This window comes from Odontesthes bonariensis, chromosome 10, assembly GCF_027942865.1.
Source record: "Odontesthes bonariensis isolate fOdoBon6 chromosome 10, fOdoBon6.hap1, whole genome shotgun sequence".
Classification (NCBI taxonomy): Eukaryota; Metazoa; Chordata; class Actinopteri; order Atheriniformes; family Atherinopsidae; genus Odontesthes; species Odontesthes bonariensis.
In genome coordinates this window covers 18852387-18871726 of record NC_134515.1, presented here as the reverse complement: position 1 = coordinate 18871726, position 19340 = coordinate 18852387, and the positions used below count along the sequence as shown (strand labels likewise).

General features: G+C 41.5%; 3 protein-coding genes across 4 annotated transcripts in view; all 3 read right to left on the bottom strand.

Moving 5' to 3' along the window:
• Positions 1-210: 210 nt before the first annotated feature.
• LOC142390867 (glucose-6-phosphate 1-dehydrogenase-like) lies at positions 211-3831 on the bottom strand. The gene is made up of 12 exons (XM_075476685.1): positions 3665-3831; positions 3074-3111; positions 2830-2938; positions 2517-2734; positions 2280-2438; positions 2022-2147; positions 1846-1939; positions 1563-1749; positions 1225-1460; positions 837-913; positions 544-636; positions 211-443 (listed from the first exon to the last, which is right to left on the bottom strand). The coding sequence occupies exons 1-12, from the start codon at positions 3779-3781 to the stop codon at positions 353-355; spliced, it is 1545 nt and encodes a 514-aa protein (XP_075332800.1). The 5' UTR covers positions 3782-3831; the 3' UTR covers positions 211-352.
• Positions 3832-4644: 813 nt separating this feature from the next.
• Positions 4645-16096, bottom strand: galnt6 (UDP-N-acetyl-alpha-D-galactosamine:polypeptide N-acetylgalactosaminyltransferase 6 (GalNAc-T6)). Its single transcript, XM_075476684.1, has 11 exons — positions 15871-16096; positions 14124-14632; positions 13469-13641; positions 8029-8178; positions 7322-7556; positions 7098-7215; positions 6761-6961; positions 6466-6597; positions 6264-6365; positions 5994-6152; positions 4645-5224 (listed from the first exon to the last, which is right to left on the bottom strand). The coding sequence occupies exons 2-11, from the start codon at positions 14603-14605 to the stop codon at positions 5111-5113; spliced, it is 1866 nt and encodes a 621-aa protein (XP_075332799.1). The 5' UTR covers positions 14606-14632; positions 15871-16096; the 3' UTR covers positions 4645-5110.
• A 1265-nt stretch (positions 16097-17361) lies between these two features.
• Positions 17362-19340, bottom strand: part of LOC142390865 (adenylate cyclase type 6-like) — a 32318-nt gene continuing 30339 nt past the window's right edge. For both annotated transcript variants that reach the window (XM_075476681.1, XM_075476683.1), the window contains one exon: positions 17362-19273. In XM_075476681.1, coding sequence (XP_075332796.1) covers positions 19145-19273 — 129 coding nt within the window. In that variant the 3' untranslated portion in view covers positions 17362-19144. The remainder of the gene's footprint in view (positions 19274-19340) is intronic.

Sequence of the window (19340 nt, the reverse complement as noted above, 5' to 3'; positions counted from 1 at the left end):
AAAAGTAAACATTCTATACATATCGCTACATCCGTTGGATACTAGTGCAATGACTTTTCTGCTCTCAAGTTCTCATTTGTCCTCACCTGTAGATGTATGATGTTTGATAGAGTGCAGACAAAAGGGTGAATGATGATTCATTGGGAGATCTCAGATGCATGTGACAAATCAGGCTGTTACTCTTTTTATTTCTAAGTTCATTCTTGTGTGATTTAGGGGTAACAAGCAGTGCTTTCGTTTGAACATGCAGACAGAATCAAACTGGTACATCGGTGACTAAAGTAAACTTTATTGTTTGTAAACTTTTATACATTGGGTTTCATGAGCATGTGTGAGCATATGGCATAAAGCATCAGTTAGTGTGGGGCTGCACCCACTTGTATGTTCCCTCATAGCGGAATCCCACCCTTTTTACAAGATCATCCGCTTCACTTGGACCACGACTATGGACACAACAAAAGCAAGACAAGAGGAGCAATAATGAGCAACATAAGGTATTATGTGCATTATCTACTTATTTTTGTCTCATAAAACAGACTTTACCCTCCATATTTGTAAGGAATTGGACAGCTCTTCTCTGCCTCTATGTGGTGGAGCAGAGGAGTAAAGATCCTCCAGGCTTCCCGCAACTCATCACTGGAACAGAAATGGGAGGAGCTAAGTTGAAAACATGCTTCACGACAAAATATTCATGACCTTTGTCAAAACTGCCCCACAAAAGAGGAACCAATATGCCTGGTGACTCTGGTTTTACATTCAGATCTCTTAGCTAAACAGATGATTGTCCAGATATTTTCATATTCTCTCAGTTAACTACTGTAAATCATTCTACCAACCTGCGGACAAAGTGCATCTGATTTCCACAGAACACATCCAATATCAGCCTCTCGTATGCATCTGGGAGCTTCGAGTTCTACAAATACAAGTCGGCTGTTAAAATGACGCTGCTGAGGCTGAACAAATATCATGGAAATTTCCATGATACTCAAAACTAGATCACAAGACATGTCCGGGAGAAAACAAATACATTTCTTTTCACTTTGAAAACCTTTGTTTTTTTCATAAGCAAACACGGATGCGGTAATTCCATCTTGTAAAAAACCTCACCAGTGTTTCTTGTTTTCTGATATTGCCTATCCTGAAGTTGCATCTCCTATTTGTGTTTTGATTGTGTACAGTTAAATGACTATCAGTCTGAATGATGGATTCGAATACTATAAGTACCTTGTATCTGCTCTTGTAAGTGAGGTCCAACTCGGTCTCCTCGGGGCTGAAGTAAACCCCAGGCCTCTTGGTCATCATCTTCAGATAAATGGCTTCATCCGGCTGCACCCGCACGACCAACTCATTCCTCTGACAGCGTCCGCCGAAGATGTCTCCTGGCACGTCAGTGAACTGCAGACGTACTTCTGCTTTACGCTCATTAAGAGCTTTACCGCAACGCAGAATGAAAGGAACGCCTGAAGGATAATGCAGTGAAGACATTGCGAATAGATGAGTGGAAAAGCATCAGATGAAAATCAAAAAAAGTGAAGAAAATGCCATCTGGAACGCAGCCTCACCATCCCATCTTTCATTCTGGACATAAAGCACTGCAGTGGCAAAGGTTGGAGTGCATGAGCCTTTTGGTACTGTGGGATCATCAAGGTAACCCAACTTTGATTGACCCTCCCCCTCAGGATCACCAATATACTGACCAAGCACCACATCTGACATAACAGCAGGAGCTATACACTTCAACACCTTCACCTGTAGCTCAAATAAAGAAAAACAGGAATGCCATCGCAGTGACCTGATAGACTTGTCATTGAAGACAGTATGAAAATCCCAATCACTGATTGTTACCTTCTCATCCCTCACATCATCTGGACTGGTTGAAGCAGGGTTCTCCATTGCAACCAAACAGAGCATCTGGAGCAGATGGTTCTGCATGACATCCCTACATTGTGAGAAAAGGAATGGAATCAAAACCAGTTTTCAAGGTAACTGTGACACAATGAGTGAACCAGCCCAGTCCTCACCTAATGATACCAAAGTCATCAAAGTATCCTCCACGGCCCTGTGTGCCAAAGGGCTCCTTGAAGGTGAGGACCACAGAGGCTACACTGTTCCTGTTCCATATAGGCCCAAAAATGCGATTTCCAAACCTGAAAGTGAGCAAACGAAATATTTCTTAAGAAGAGGACTAAAGATCTGAACTGTAAAAAGCTCTCCTGAAATTAAGCAATTCAATAAAATCTTTCATCTTATATCTCTGATACAATATTCCATCCAGTTACCTGAGCACCATGAGGTTCTGGACCATCTCCTTTCCCAGGTAGTGATCTATACGATATATTTGGTCCTCTGTGAAAAGGGAAGATAGGTGGGCTGACAGCTCCTGTGAGCTCTGGAGGTCACGACCAAACGGCTTCTCAAAAATGACCCTGTTCCAACCTCTGCCAAAAACAAACCTGATTAGAATGTCATCAAACAGACTGTGCTTCATCATTTTTCAGGACTGAACAGATGCTAACTTGCGGCTCATGCAGTGGTTTCGGATGTTTGCGCTGACATGGTGGTAGACAGTGGGTGGCAGAGCCAGGTAGAAGAGTCGGTTGGCGTTTGCTCCCCCAGGGAGAGACGATAGATGCCTGTTGAGTTGGTCAAAGGAGCTGCCATCATCATATCTGCCACTCAGGTACGAGTTCTTGCTGAAGAATGCTGACAGACTATCACAGTCTTCATCAGTGACCTAAGGGAAAAGTGGCAGAATTATTTCTGAAAACACTCTCTGTACAATCCACAATCTTGTGTCAGATACCCAACAAGGAGCCTTAAATGTACTACCTTCATATGAGGTAGACATGCAGCCTTAATGTCCTCCACAGTCAGGTTAGACCGGGCAAAACCCACAATGTGTATATTGTCTGGAAGCAGGCCATCTCTGAATAACCACCTAAGCAATGAACACAGTGAGTCAAAAGCAGAAAAGCGGAACACTTGGTCAAAGGGTCAAACTCCTCGGAGTACAAGGTGACCAAACAACTCTGAACAGCTCTGTTGGTGAGTGTGATCAATTTTTTGCACTTACCATAAAGTTGGATAGATCTTCTTTTTAGCAAGATCTCCCTGTGCAAATAGTGAGACAAAACAAGATCGATCCTCTGCTGCTAATCATTGTGACAGTCAAGAACCACAAGTACAAAGTGCAGGTAAACTCTAAAACAAGCGTCCACAGCGAAGGGGAGTGAGCAGATCTCTTGAGCAATGTGCAATAAAAAGTATGCGGAACACACTATTTGCACGAGTTAACACTGTAACAAAATGGTTACGTTAAAAAAAGACAGATAAAAACAGTTAGGTGTTGAAATTTGTTTGACTGCAAAATTATCCCATGTTTTTTAAGCTTGGCAAAAGGAAAAAGTAGATGCAGCACATTTTTCACCAACAGGTCCTCATTCCCTGGCCTTTTATTCTGTGATTATCAGTGAAATTCTCCTCAGTGAGGCTTTTTGTGTTGGACGCCTACTCATCTACAACTATTTGGAATTTACTGTAAAAAGAGGTCCAAAAATAAGACCCGACTACAGTAATCATGGTAATGTTGGATGGGGAAAGCAGTCCTGATTTTAAAATGGAGGTAATATTGTCATGCTGTAGGAAGTTGGAAGGTTGTACTCACAGAAGCGCCCAGAATGATGAATATGTGTGCGTTAGAATGACTTGATGGCTCCTCTCCATAGAGCTCCCTCCTGAGCCGTCCAAATACCTCAGAACGGGTCAGGGCTTCAGTGCTCATCGTCTCGCCAATCTGTCCTCAGGCTGTCCCTACAGTGACCACTCATTTACCTGCGGCTACATAGTACACTTTGCATGGTGAAATTTCAATTGTCATCATTGCTTTACAGAAAAATCTCAGTGACTCTGTGCTGCCACCTATTGATGTAAAAAAAAAGGAAAAACCTTTATTTTCATCTTGACCTCATGCATTTCACTGTACAACCTCCACTCTCCACACCCTTTAATCTGACAGGGTGTGCATGGTGATCAAATCAGCACAGTCCGTCACAGCAGGTTGGGCAATCCTCAGCATTCCCTTTAACTTACAGACAGAGCTGAAAACAATTGTCTGGAATGCACCTTGCTCCTGGACCACTCCTTGGATAAATGTTGTGCAAACACTGAGGTGCCTTTGACAAAGAAAGTCTGTACACTTTGTTGCAGAGAGAGTTGTTATCTGAATAGAATCTCCAGCTGGGCACTTTTTACAGATTGCAAAATGAGGAATGGACTGTATCATGGAGCATTTTCAGGCTAGCAACTACTGTCAATGCCACTGTAGTGTTAAATATTAGCAAATTAATATTTGTATTATAAGTAACCGAAGCAAATTAATAATTGGTTCAGTATACAGGAAACTATATTGATTCATATAAACCATTAACCAGCCAAGACAAAAAAAAAAAAAAGGAACATTTTAGGATCAGAAGCAAGGTAATTGTAAGCAACAATGTTGCTTACAATCCCAAAATAATTAAGTATTAATCTTCAGAACTGGTGTCCTACATAATTAAGGGGTTAGAAAATAAATATATCTCCTGTATTGAAAACAAATGGTCATTTAATCAAAAAAACAACAAAGAACTTTTTTTTTTTTTTAAAAAACCCATTTTATTTAAAAAAAAAATAGACATCTCTTACTCTCGACTAAGACTTATCACACTTTTCAACATTCATACAGACAAAAAAAAGCAAGAAAATCCCAATAATACATTCCCCCGAGCCCATTGTTCAATTAGAGTGTAAAACAAGTGCTCACAGCCTTGCAGTGAAGCTCCTAATTGTAAAGTTTATACATTTCAGATCCCCAAACATTGACAAATCTCTTTCCTGAGTTTTCTCCATAAATAAAATTTAAAAACAGTTAAGACCAACCCAACCCAAAGGCTTTCATCATATGCGATTGTCTTTACTTTGTCCTCCATCTTTCATTGGTTATCAGTTTGGCCACATGCCCAAAGCTGTGCAGCAGGTCCCACTGGATCAGTGCTGATTTGGCCCCACGGTGCCGAGTCAGAGTGGAGTGGACACAAGGTGCCAGAGGTGACTGGATGAGCAGCCTGGTAGGTCAGTTGAAGCTCCAGTGCTGGAAGAGATCTGCAGCATTACAGTGGTCCATCTGAATCACATCTCCTCTTAGCTGTAAACATTTTCCACTGTTGGGGTTTTTCAGAAGATTCTCCTAGAGATAAACATAGCAGACAAAAGAATAAAAACCAGCATAAAACCTGTGTAACAGCTCTATGTATTTAACATGGGTTAAAGCACTTCCGTACACCTCTGAACCTTCTTACCAAGAGCTTGATGAGGAGATCACAACTTTGAATTACATTGATTCTTACAATACATAGTGCCCTCGAAATCTCAATCAGAAAAATGCCTTGCATTCCACTTTAGGTCCAATACGTACATAAAAAAAAAAAAAAAAAAAGATTAATTTCAACACCCAAACAATGAACTCAAGGTTTCAAAACAAGAATAGTCAGGAAGTTTTCAGTTTCTTCCCAGCTAACAGACAAATTGATGAATAAATGTTTATTTAACATCTTCAAAGTTCTTGTTATGAGCACATAGTAAATCCATATTTATTTTCATAATTTACATGAAAGATAAAAGGGGTAGAAATCAAGTTTTTTGTGTGAACCACATTTTGTTGAACAGTGAAACAACTTTTGAGTTGTGCGTTAACACTTGATAAAATAGCAAAATTTCTAAAATCTAATTTTGAATAAAATTCATTGATTTTGAGTTGTGCGACACGTTTACATTGCGACCGCATTTTAGATGGGCGACCAGAGGTCGTGCACGATCAGACCACACGTCGCCAACTTTCAGCTCTACCTGCTAAAAATCAATGTTGAAATATGGATAGGTGTTCTCTGAGACCTAAAAGATTAAACCTAGTAAGGGTCAAATGTAAAACTATAGGTCAAGCTTCAAGTCCTTCTTACCTCTGTAAAGACCCACTCCTGTTCCGGTGCCAAACTGGTACCCTTCCCTTTAAGCTGGCACTGCTCAACCTTCACTGGCTCCGGCTGGTTTGTGGCATGAAGACACAGCTGCTTTCCAATGTTATGACGCAGTTCTTTATGAGACGAATACTCAAAGTACTAAAAGACACATACATACAGTTAAAACTCCCCCGCCAAAGAGGGCAACCTAAATTCTTCATCTTCAACTTACATTGTTCATTTCACACCAAGGAGTCTGAGTTACTTTACCTGGTTGCCTCCCATGTTGTGACATATGTACATGATCAAAGGTTTACCACCCTGGTTGTTCTCTCCAACATCAAGGCAGGTGTTAGATCCTGAGTTTTTTATCTGGTGCAAACAAGGACACAAGATAAGAGTTAAATAGCGACCCAAGTTACGCATTACATGCAGCGCATTATACTGTTCCTATCCACAAAACTTGACTCACGGCTCCAAATTTTTCTGGATTCAAGTCTGGAATGAAGACCTCCGGGTAGACTGTGTTTAGGTACCAGGTGAAGTTCTTGCAGTGAAGTCTCTCTTTCAGTTTCAGTCGATCGGAGATGTCTCCATACTTATTCTTTAACCACAAGAGGGATGCAGTTAATACTCTGACGAGCCAAAACAACCACTTAGGAGTGTCACATCAGAGTTTCGAAGCAATGGGGTATACATTTCAGTCGCAATCTGACAGAGAGAGCCTGATAAATTGCACTAGATCCATTTAACATTTGAGAACAGACCTCACTGGCCATGACTGCAGCATTCTTGTTCCGGCGATAGAAAATCTTCTTGTAGTCATCCATCCAGACTTCGGCAAGGCGCACCTGATTGCGAGTGATGACTTCAGTGCCTTTGGGAAAGGTATGCGGGCTCTTTGTGCGGAAGACATGGCCCACCACAGAGCAAGGGATGATCTCCAACTGACCCCCACACTGCCACACCTTCAAATGAGATATGACGCAGAGGGGAAGCATTACGACTGACAAAATCATATCAACAAGACTGACTGAGCAATGTGTGGAACTATGAATGCAGAGATTAAAAAGAATTTAAAAAAATGAAAAAAAAAAGACTGACCCTGAATGACATTTCTACATTTTCTCCGCCCCAGATCTCCATCTTGTCATCGTATGTTCCAATGTGTTCAAAATACGTCTTTGAGATTGAGAAGAGGCCTCCAGCAAAAGCAGGCGTTCTGAAATTTTCATGGGCAGATAGCAAAGCTTTAGGTATTTAAATGATTCAAAATGTTCAGTTAAAAACAAACAAACAAAAAAAAAACACAACACAATTTGTCTTACTTTACAGGGTAGGTTTCGTCCTTTCGCAGCTTCTTGGCATCTTCAGGGATCGCCTCCCAGCCAAAGGTCAAACTCCAGTCGAAGTTACCTCGGTTATAAGCGCGATTAGTGGCCATAGGCTTGTTGAACTGAAAGGAGTTTAGGTCAATGGTGGTGATTTCGGGACTAACAACAGCAGTGGGTTCCTCAACAATGCGAGCTAAGAGGGGCTCCAGCCAACCATGAAAACACTCACCTAAGCAGGAAAGAAAGGACTTATATGACTGTTACATCAAAAAAAAAGTTCAGTAGAAGTTTTGCTTCCACAAGAGAAATCAAATAGGACTCTAAAATTAGGACACTACAAGCATTTTCTATTCCAAGCATGCCATTTTCTTCCATTATTCTCTGGCTATAAAAGATATTTAGATGTTTTGTCCCTTTGAAGCAAGTTTTACTGACAGGTTTATTGAGTATCTTGTCAAAGAGAAAACCATTTTAAATATCTCAAGACTTTAATTACGGATGGATGGATCTTATTATTACTACGTCAGGCAAAGAAATCCATTAATGCTGAGTCACAAAAAAAATTATTCAACAACAGCTGGAGATTATTAACACAGGTATAATATCTAATTAAACTTGAACCTGAGCAACACACAGTGGCTCATAATACCTGCTGTAAATTGCATATTGTTGTTTTATGTTTTGTGTGTGGCTTTCCTTACAATGTGCATCAAGGAAGGTGAGCACCTCTGCCTGAGCGATGCTGGCACCCAGCAGCCTGGCTGTGATGAGGCCCTTTCTCTCCGGCTGCCTGACCACACGGACGATCTTCAGCTGCTGCACAAACACCTCCAGTTGACTCTGGAGGTGCTCTGCAGAAATAAAAATAAAAAGCACACTTTTGTATCTGCCTTGTCTCTGACTAAATGTGCTGAGGGTACACTCTGGATATCACTCTGGTCACATGTGTAACATACTTGTACAAACAACACAAAAATAATCTGCGAAACAACTCAGCCTGGCATTTCATAAGGCACCCGTCAGCACCAGAGACGAAAACGTCAAACATTCATCATTTTTGTACCCATGAGACCTCTGCCAGGAGAAGTAGCAATGAAGTGGAAACGCTGCTTGTAAAACTGGGTCACAACTTCCCCTCTAAAAGTTTTCGTGACCACAGTGAATGCAACATTCGGCATTTCTTTTCAGTTTCAGCATGAGCTAAACCACCGACCACGACACAGAAAGCTGCCAATCTCATAGTAAAAAAAGAAGTTTGGGTGCATTAGGAAACATACAGACAATTGAGGGTGGCAGCACGTTAACAGAGATAACCGGACAGGATATTTCAGGCTGAGGCAATAAGCCACTAAAAATGTTAATAATTGCCTAATCTTGAAATGGCTTCTAATTTTAACAGGGTGTATGTTTATCCTCACATTTTTACACCCGCTTTACTCATGAGTGTTTGCCAGGCATTAAATCATTAACATTCAAGAGTGCATTTAAGGGATCAACACCTGAAATTTTACGGTAAGAGGAGAAGGTAGTTATGTAAACGTCACATTCACGGAAATGCAGAGCTACAGCTAGTAAGAAAGAGAGAAGTGCTTACCCACACACTTAAATACATATGTACGACATATCAACTGAAAAAGTCTTGATCCAGCTTGGATCTTCATGAGGAAAAACTTGAACAATGAAAACATACATTCATATCTAAACATCATGCACCCCTATACTCTAACAGCCTCCTGGTAGGGAGAAATACCGTCTGAATCAAGAGACAGAATCAACTATAAAAGGCTCCCTAAAAGTTGATGAATGTTTTGGATGAGATGAGAGATGCAATGTCTTTAAGAACCTATAAAAGAAGTCCAGTTGTGTTCCATTTAAGCACTTAGGGTTGCCATGGCCTGGTTTGTTATCCAAACAGAGACAAAATATATATATATAAATGAATAATCTCAAAAAATAAAATTAATACATGCAGTTCTCCCTCTATCAGAAAATGTTATCAGTTAATTTCACCTCAAGAAGTTAAAAAGAAATTCAGTTAATAAATGACTGAGCGACTCACACCTAACGCATTAACCATCAGCTTTCCATTGTTTCCTCACAATATTTCACAGAAAACGCAGTTCATGCATCGAACCAGAGAAGTGTACATGTGCAAATCAATAGACCATAATAGTCGGGTGGCATTAGTGGCAGTGAAGATTAAAGAAAGAAAAAAAAAAAAACTGAGTCATTTGGTTCACGATTTGCAAGTCAAAGCCTTTTTTTTTTTTCCATGTCAGCGAGCAGTGGAAATGCCTTCAGTAAATTTACATTGGGCTTCTCTTTAGCTATGGCGGCAGTTTTTTGACACGGTTGTCTCTGTGCATGCAGCCGTCACTGCAGGTCTTTTTAGTCATGTCAAACCCAACCTATTGTACTTGCTATTGTGTGAGAAGGATGCAAAAATGCTAAAACACATGCAATTCTAAGTAATCTTCAAAGATTATCAAAGTCCATGCGGTGAATTGAACCCTTGACCCATTGAACCTGAATGCGAGTTTTTTTTTTTTTCCATTTTAACTGGAGCCCTAGTTGACGTTCTGTCAATATTTTTCACAGTTTTGGCCTAGAAGCTGCTGTGTGCAAACGAAACTGGTGGTAAGTGCCAGTGTTAAGACATACCGAGAAGTAAAGTACCCAAATCCACATTAACTAACCAGAGCAAACGAGAATTTGCCAGTTTTGGAGGAACTGTGGTGTCAAGTTGAAGTACCAGTAAAGTGTTCTTCAGGACTGCAAATAACCTGATCTTGATCTCTGGAAGTGCTGGTAGATACGGACATGCGATGTGAAATAGCACTATATGAAATTTTCCCCCTTCCTTAATAGTCTTAACTGTCAAGGTCACGTTTATTTATATAGCACCTTATAACAACCTGGGTTGACCAAAGTGCTTTACATATATAATAAATAACAATAAATTCCAACATATACATTTAACAAATAAATTCAGTAAAAGAAAAACTATTTACACACACAGACAACATTCGTTTCACCCAGGTCCGAAGGCCTGGGAGAAAAGGTGGGTTTTAAGAGAAGTTTTAAAAATGTTCAGAGTTTCTGATGAACGAATATGCAGCGGTAACCCATTCCACAGTTTAGGGGCAACCACAGCAAAAGCGCGATGGCCTTTAGCTTTTAGCCTGCATTTAGACACATCCAGGTAAAGTTTGTTAGCAGACCTCAGAGCTCTGATTGGTCTGTGAACATGTATGAGTTCAACTCAAGACTCAGGGGCCAGACCGCTCAAAATTTTAAAAACAAACATCCGGATCTTAACATCAATTCTGAAGCGGACAGGAAGCCAGTGTAGAGGCCAGAACTAGGGTTATAAGTTTCCGTTTCTTTGTACCTGTTAAAAGCAAAGCAGCAGCATTTTGCACAAGCTGTAGGCGTCGCAGAGAGCGCTGGTCTAAACCTACATACAACGAGTTGCAATAATCCAGTCTCGAAAAAATAAAAGCATGAATCACCTTCTCCAGGTCACTAAGAGAGAGGTAAGGTTTTACCCTGGCCAGAAGTCGCAGCTGGAAAAAGGCACTTATGACTACAGATCCAACTTGCCTGTCAAATTTAAAATCACTGTCAAGAGTGACACCAAGGCTCTTCATGACAGAGCAGTTTTTTGAACCAAGGGAAGGGGGCAGAGCATCAACAGTCACTGTAACGTCCATGGCACCCAAACAGTGTGACTTCTGTCTTACTGTCATTTAGGTTTAGGAAGCTGAGGCTCATCCAAGTCTTGATGTCGGTTATACAGGCGAGTCGGGTTTGAACAGAGTTTTTACAGTTCATTTGTCAGGGGAGATAAATCTGAACATCAGCGTAACAATGAAAAGACGCATTATGTTTGCGGAGAATGGATCCAAGGGGCAACATGTACAGTGAGAATAATAAAGGGCCTAAAATAGATCCTTGAGGCACCCCGGAAGTTAGAGGAAAAATCTCCCAAATGAACTGAGATACTCCAGTCAGTCAGGTAGGACTGGGGCAGCATGAGGGCAGCACCTTTAATACCAACGTTCCAGGCGTGACAGCAGGGTCCTGTGATCTACCGTGTCAAACGCAGCTGTTAAATCCAATGTTACCATGATGGCAGCACACCCAGAGTCAACAGTTCAAATAAGATCATTGAACACTCTTAAAAGGGCAGATTCTGTCCTATGCTGTGGTGTAAAACCCAATTGGAATTTTTCAAGAATGTAATTTTTCTCCAGAAATGATAGCAGCTGGGTGGCCATTACTTTCTCCAACACCTTCGACAGAAGATAGGCCCAAAGTTAGTGAGGATAGATGGGTCATGGCTAGGCTTTTTGATTAGTGGCAGCACTATGGCATGTTTAAAAGAAGCTGGAAAACAGGCTGAGCTAAAACAAGCATGAAACAATAATAAAATGAATGAGCCCACCAAATTAAAAACTTTTTTAAAGAGGCGCGGGGGAATGCTATCTGATGGGGAAATTGTGGGGCGTAGTTTCTGCACTACCTCCAACAGCTCAGACAGCGATACGGGTGTAAACTAGTCAAAGACCGCATGGCACATCGGGGGGCCAGAGGGGTCAGAAGCAACAAGAGGTGGTACTGACCGCAGAGCAGACATTTTGTCAACAAAGAAGTCCAGAAAGTCGCTACATAGAGCAAGCGATGGTACAATGGGATCAGTGACGCATGGGTTTAAAAGAGAGTCCAGAACATTGAACAAAACCTTTCCTGTTGATGTTGTTTGAGACAAGGTTTAAGAGGTAGTCAGCTTTGGCAGCTTTTACAGCATTCTGATACTCCAATAGGCCGTCCCGCATTGTTCCAAAAGAAACTTGTAGCTCGTCCTTCTTCCACCTCCTTTCAGCACGCCTACAGGAGCACCTGAGAGCTCGGATAGAGTCATTTATCCATGGTTCAGAGGGGGCCTTGGCGGATTTGTTCCTAATAGGAGCGATAGAGTCCAGGATACTAATACATTTTGAATCAAAGAAACTGTAAGAAACAAGGTGCCACAAGACTGTCTCACAGCTGATTTGCTTTAAGATTTTTTTTAAATGGACAACTGACACCAGTGAAGTAGACAGCTGAAATGAAAAAAAACATGTGCAATACATGTCCTTTGGTTGGAACTGAACTGTACTATTTGGATTTAAAGCCATGTGCTGTTACCATTCAGCTACCAGGGCGCTTCTGTGTTAGCTTAAGATCTGAAGTGACAACGAGTTACATGAAAGATCAGACCAATAAAACAAAGCACTTTAGGCAGGTATTTGTTAAGAACAGCGGGACACAGCTGTGTGAGCCATGTGGTCTTATGAAAAAGAGACGGTTAAATCCAATATTAAAGGTGGTCCTAAATTGGGGTCCTCACAACCCCATTGCACCCACTAAAATAGAATGTTTGGGAAAAAAACTAAATCTTTTAGTCCATTGTAGAGGGTGTAGCAAGAGGAAATGTCTGACCAATAGAAGTAATGATGAGAGTTACTTCTATTGGATTCTGACACGCCAATCAACCGTCAGCCCCCCTCCCCCCTTCCCCCTGCGCGTTCACAGACTCGTGACTCGTTCATGTGTTTTGAAGGCGTGGTTTCGAGGGGTGTGCTGAAGGGAGGCAAGGTTGTGTATTTTCAAAAATATAGCTTGCAGGAACCGTTTTTCCAAGATCTCAGACCCCACCTTTAATTCCGACTCTTGGGCTCAAACTCCAGACCCATCAACAGTGGCACACAATCTGACAACTTTGTCACTTGGCTGACAGGTACAGAGTACCTTTTTCTATGATTCAGGTATTGAGAGTTTAACTCCAAACATGGAAGATCGTATGAGAATAATGGAGCTGAGGGTAAAGCGGTCTTCAGTTTCTATAGCACATGAAAACTCAAAGGTAATTTAATACACTCCCAGTTGAGTTAGATATTGGCATTGTGCGAGACAAAAAGGCTTGTTGCTTGATATTTATTATTTAGTTCAAATGTGTTCCTCACTCACTGCCTGACTCAGCACTGAAATACAGAAGAAAAAAGCCATCAAAACTGTATTAAACTCTTATTGTCCCAAACCACTTGTTGCAGCCTGTCAGCAAGTCGTCTGTGTGCGTTTTGTCGTCAGTGTATGTACCTGCAGTACTGGCGTCATCTACCAAGATGACCTCCTTAAGCAGGATGGCAGGAGATGTATGCAGGACGCTGTAGACCGTCCTGAGGAGCGTGGACCAAGCCTCGTTGTGGAAGACTATGATGACGCTGGTGGTAGGCAGAGGAGGGCAGCGGGGAAACTTTCTGTCCACACACCTGGGTCAGGTGAGCCACGTCAAAGACCAAGAGAGAAAAAGATAGGCGGCATATCTGATGAAATGAAACTCACACAAGGTCTTACACAGCCAAGCATAATAGACCATTGTTTGTAGTTATTCAAGGTCAGTAACACTTTCAAAATACAAATGGCTCATTTTAAAAGCCAATTGAAAACTCTGGAAGGAGAGATGTAAAGGCTCGCAGTATCAGATTGTCTGAGTATGATGTTGGACAAATATTTTTCCAGTGAGTGGGAGTATTTTTAATTATCCAGGACAAAGCTGGCCAAGATGACCTAATTTAGTTACATAATTGTTACACTCGCATTAGTTTTATTTAACAAAGTGAAATGGTGAGTAAATAATTGACCTTATGACCCCAACAGAGCATTATCTGGCTTGTGTATGTGTCAGCACACTGGTTGGTAAATCAGAGCTTAGTCCAGACTACAAAAGATTATTCTGAGAAAATGAGCTTACTCAGGAGGCCTTGTGTCATCCCCAAGACTACGGCTAAGCGAGATCCGGTCACTGGCAAACTGGTTGAAACAATGCCGCGTCATGCCCTCCTCTTTCTCCTTCTCCTCCTCAGGGGTCATGTGGTCTTTTTGAAACGGCTTTGCATCAGCTCCAGGGCTTTGCGGGTCCTGGGGCGGTCTCTCCAACTGAGGTTTGAGTTCAGCCCGAGTGTAAAATCCAGTGGGGCAGTTTACATCCTCTGTGGGCCGCTCCTGCAGCGGTGGCGGCTGTGGCGCTCCAATCTGGAAACCAATGTTGTTCACAGCATCACGGACCATAACGATCACCTTGTTCCTTTTGTCCACTAGCTCCTGCAGCCAGAGTTCCCCGTCAGGTGATGACCCAACATCCCTCTGGAGAACCACGAGGACCACCATGAAGAGAGTCCCTCCTAGGAGGACCAGCTTTAGAGGAGACATACGGCGGCGGAAAAACAGACGCATGTTTCAAGACGGGTTATGCGCTCACCTCTGTAAGACAAAAAAAAAGAGCAAAGAAACTCTTGAGGTTGACTGCTTTATGGTTACAGTAAAGCCTTGCTTTGGAAAATACTTAAATCAAAGAATGCTCTCATCAGCTTTTACTAGATATACATTCACTAAGTTTTTCCTTCAGTAAACAGCAAATGACAAGTGAGAGACGAGACAAATCTCTCAAACCGGTGTGTGCGTCTCTACGAGTGTCATAGCAGCTGGTGATGTGGCCAAACCAGCTCCTCCTCCCTTGCCGTCTCTTTAGGAAACTGTCCCACAGGACAAGTGGAGAGAACAGGGAGGTGGTGAGCGGGAACAAACACACCACACCTCAGCAAACATCTGAATTCACCTGCTCTGGCCACAGTCCACCAGGACCCACGTGGCAGCAGGTGAGCCGTGGCACGGCAGGCTCAACCTGCAGCTCCCGTGCCAGTTAATAAGTGACACGCAATCCCTTCCATCATATGCACTGAACACATCTCATCATTAATGATCAGTTGTCATCCACAACAGGAACTAGTTTGCAACGTGGAGCATGACATAACTGAAACCACCCTAGGCACAATAGGAGACTGTTTCCTGCTGTGTGAAACTGGATATTGTTGCAATGGAGGACATATGCAAGTCCTTAGGTGATCACTGTTCAGTAAGACAGTCACTCTTACTTGGTCATAATTAATTTACTTCATTTTCAAGCCAGCTGCCTTCATAATTGATTCAAGAGAACACTCTTGGTGTTCTAGAATAGATAAACAACAGGGCACTCTGGGCTCTTGACACATGACTGTCAGAATTCAGTCAGTACGTCAGAACATCTGGGCTGACTGCAAAGGTGCCAGTGTGTGCCAGTGTGTGCCACCATGCGCACTTAGTTTTACTGAAAGCCACGAGGATCCTCATTTTAGAAATTACCCACACACACACAATCTGAAGTATAGGGTGATAATCTGCGATCGATTAGATGCGGCATAGGCCTTAAGCTGAACGCACTGCAACAAAAAAAAATGAAAAAAGGAAGAGTTGGCGGCACACATCCCGTTTTCGTTGACTCTGTGAAGTTGTTACGGGTTTTCAATATCACAATAAATCACATACCTTGTTTGGGTTGATCTGAAACAACACATCTGACAGTAGCGGAAGACAAGCAGACATACAATGTGACAAATCACCAGGAGACGCTTGCAAACAGGAGATCAGAGCACATATGAACTCCCTGAGATGCCGCCACTTACCTAAAACTAAAGAGGAGTCGTCGTTGTCGTCTAAACCTGGCCCGACTGAAAAGATAATCCTCTTTTTGAGTGTTAAGTGGCCAAACCAGCACGTTTATGGTCTTCGGGCTTTTTGAAGGAGCCAAAGTGGAACTGAGAGTACACCGAACTATTTCCTCTCAACCGAACAGGTGCCATTTGTTCTAATAATTAGTTAAAGTGAGTCCCCTGCTGGTCGCGTGCGTCCTAAAGTGAAGTAAATTCCGCGTATCACGTGGAAGGCTGCTTTCTGTTGAGCAGTTCCTGTTTTGAAATACTGTACACATTTTGATGAACAAATACATAGATACATGTGATATAATTAAACGTTGTCAGGATTAATGGTTCGGTTTAAATACATCCTCCAACTTTCTGATATCTCATCACCAGTGAAAAACTTAAAAACTGATTTGCGTAACACAACTTTATTTTTTTCTTTCTTCTCCCATTAGTCTCATAGGGATCCTTCAATCTTTTTTTTTTATCTGCATATGATCTACATTTTATAGTCATCAAACAGTTCAGTGACCCCTCATAGCCAATGGATGAGGGCGCTGCCTTCCTGGATGAGACCATTGTTTGGATATGATATATGATTGTCTCATCATAGGATAAAGACGATTATTCAGACATTTGTGTTGACTTGTGAAGATTTCCCCCACCAAGGGGACAAATGTACCTAAACAGAGAGGAAATGTGGCCCCTTCAACAAGACAAAGTGACTGGAACACTTCACAGTGGAGGTCAAAAAGTTCTCTTTCTTCCTTTAAATGACTTCTTTTCTGTTCTTAAAGCTAAGATACTGCAAAGAGATCCCAGTTGGGACCTAAGCTTGGATAGGAGGGATTTAAAAAAAAGAAAATGTATATCTTCAGTGCTCACTTTATAAGGAACATGTAGTTAATTATGACAGCTTTGACTTGTTTTACTAAATTTATCATTTTCGGTCATTGGTAACATTGAAATATTGGATTCATTTAATTGTTGTCTTGTTACCGATGTCATGTCTAAAGGTGGTTTGTCAGTGGACAGTATAATTATAAGAGGTCATACTGCTTTCTTACTAATATACAACTAGATGTCAGAAAACACCAGTGAATAAAATGCAGTTCAATACAACACATGTCCATGTATCGTGTATCCTTTATGGCAACATTAGTGCTTTTTCATCAGGGATTAGGAGGAATTTATGTCACTTAATTAATGATCAGCATAGCCGTGTAAGTGAACATTGCAATAACCGCAACAGGAATGCATTATTCATGTGCAAGCAATTAAATACTCTCTCTTGTATCACCGTCTTGAAACTGTAGACTGTGTTTTTCAGAAAAGGAGATGGGCACCTCTCTCAGGTTACTGTCACGCAGTGCAATCTTGATTGCAGGCTGCTGATTGACATGAGAGCTAAATGGAAGCTAACAAACAGAGCACCACTAAGTGGGCTAAAGTTGTTTTGTGGAAAAGAAAAAGAAAAACTGCTCATTCTTTTTATTTGTTGCAGAATAAAAGTTGGATCAGAAAACAAACTAAACACAGCAATGCAAAAACATTTATTGATTTTCCAATCATTGAGAAATCTAACGAAATTGATCACTGCACTACTGCAGCTATTAAACTCTGACATATTTTAAAGGAAGATGCAACAGTGTTTACTAAACCTTTCCTCTGTAAGGACAGATGAAGACCAGCCAGTGTGATGATCTATTTTGCTGCCTATTAAGGGAGCATTTTGGGGCTCATACAGAACCATGACCATATAAACACCAAGTGTAAAGCTTATTTAAAAATAGAATATTCCTTCATATAATGTGTAGTCCAAACTGTCGGGTTCTTCAGCTTCTTCTTCAGGAATTTTCCTCAAATCCTTGTGGACAGAAGTGTTCATTTAAACAAAAATTAAATTTTTGTCTCAAATAGCAAATCTTTGTAGAAAGAGGGCTTGTGCTCGCACACAAATTTGGATCAAATACTGCAGTGTAAAGTTGTAAATATTAGTCCATGAAGTATGCAAACGTTTGTACCGCATATTATCAAGGCAATAGAAAGCAGACGGAGAATTTGTGCATTAACTTAATCCTGAAGCTGTCAGGAAAACCAGTTTACTCTCACATGTTGTGACACACTCCAAAAAACATTGCTTATTCCATGTGGAATGAAATCAGTCAAAATCATAGCCCAGTAAAAGTCGCAGGAGACGTGATCCTCTTCAATTGATCATTTTGACACAACAAATTAGGAATGGACACGCAATTTTGAAGACTAATATAAAACATGCCTCGCAGCAACCAATTTGGCAAGAAAGCATTGTCATACAGTATCGTAAAAATCTCACAGTGACAAGTTACAGTATGCCCCTTTACAGTCAGCATTCAGTTACTCACGCCCACACACCCACACATACTGAACTCACACACACTTGTATAAAACGTTTCATAGCAGTTTAACAATCTCTCTTCAGTTCTGTGGTATTAACCTAACTGTTCTTCCTTCATTTCGTACTTCTTGTTTTTGGCTCGACCAAAAATACATTGCAGGGACCAAGTGTTCAGACATACTCTTGAATGAACTGCTAACAGCCTTGTATCCAGACTGAATAATCACTGGCTGGAGGGAACATAAAAGGCCCTGATAAGGTACTCAGAAGTCCAAACCAGGGTTATTGTGTATTCCATCTGAATATGTTTGCATATCTATGCATGTGCGTTTTCCTTCAATAATAAGTCAACAACAAAATAAGAGTTCATCCCTATCAACGACAGAGATGCTACCGTGGCCTTTGCTCTCAAAAGAGGAATAATATACCTAAGGTTATTTTACATTTTAACAGAATCGTCAACACATGTTTCATATCAAACATTTGCTCTTTGGTTATTCTCCTCCTTCATGTTGTCCTTGCATATTTCCTCTTAAGAAATATTGTTTTGTTTTCCACAAAAATAAATAATGACTCCAGATGAAATACTTGTACTATTGCTTATGACATACAAGCATCGCCACTTCCCTCCTAAGGCAACTGGGCTTCATTATCTCTCTGGCAGCTTGAAAAAAAAAAAAAAAAGCCTTCAAATGTGAAAACCACCCTACATGTGTGCATCTGAGTATGTGACAAGAGACAGACTCGTCTCTGATGGCCATCTCCTGTCCCCAGTGTCTCTGCACCGTGCTGCTGTGCTCATCGCCGAGCTGACCACTCAGTGTCTCTGCACTCTGCCGTACCAACGCAGTGGGAGTCACTCTTTTGTCGGCTGGTTTGTCGTTAACTGCCCGAAGGACCGCTGGTGAGGAAGTAAGTGGTCATCTCCCCCTTTCCCTTCACCTTGACAACGCCTCGGCAGTCCAGCTGGTATCCATTGTTGACCAGCACGTGGTACAAGTCTGTGGTCACCTTGGAGAAGACAGACATTTGACACTCAGGACAAGAGACATTCAACCCTTCCAGAGAGAAAAATGGT

Bases quoted from the DNA above. Each gene is read 5' to 3' on its own strand.
- LOC142390867 (XM_075476685.1), bottom strand. From the start codon at position 3,781: ATGAGCACTGAAGCCCTGACCCGTTCTGAGGTATTTGGACGGCTCAGG. The intron at 2,148-2,279 runs GTAACTGGATGG...GCTCACTTTCAG, and splicing joins CAGAACCTCATGGTGCTCAG to GTTTGGAAATCGCATTTTTG. The intron at 1,750-1,845 runs GTAACAATCAGT...TTTGAGCTACAG, and splicing joins ATGATGTGAGGGATGAGAAG to GTGAAGGTGTTGAAGTGTAT.
- galnt6 (XM_075476684.1), bottom strand. From the start codon at position 14,605: ATGCGTCTGTTTTTCCGCCGCCGTATGTCTCCTCTAAAGCTGGTCCTC. The intron at 7,216-7,321 runs GTAAGACAAATT...TGAAAATTTCAG, and splicing joins GACGAAACCTACCCTGTAAA to AACGCCTGCTTTTGCTGGAG. The intron at 6,962-7,097 runs GTCAGTCTTTTT...TCTCATTTGAAG, and splicing joins ATGTAGAAATGTCATTCAGG to GTGTGGCAGTGTGGGGGTCA.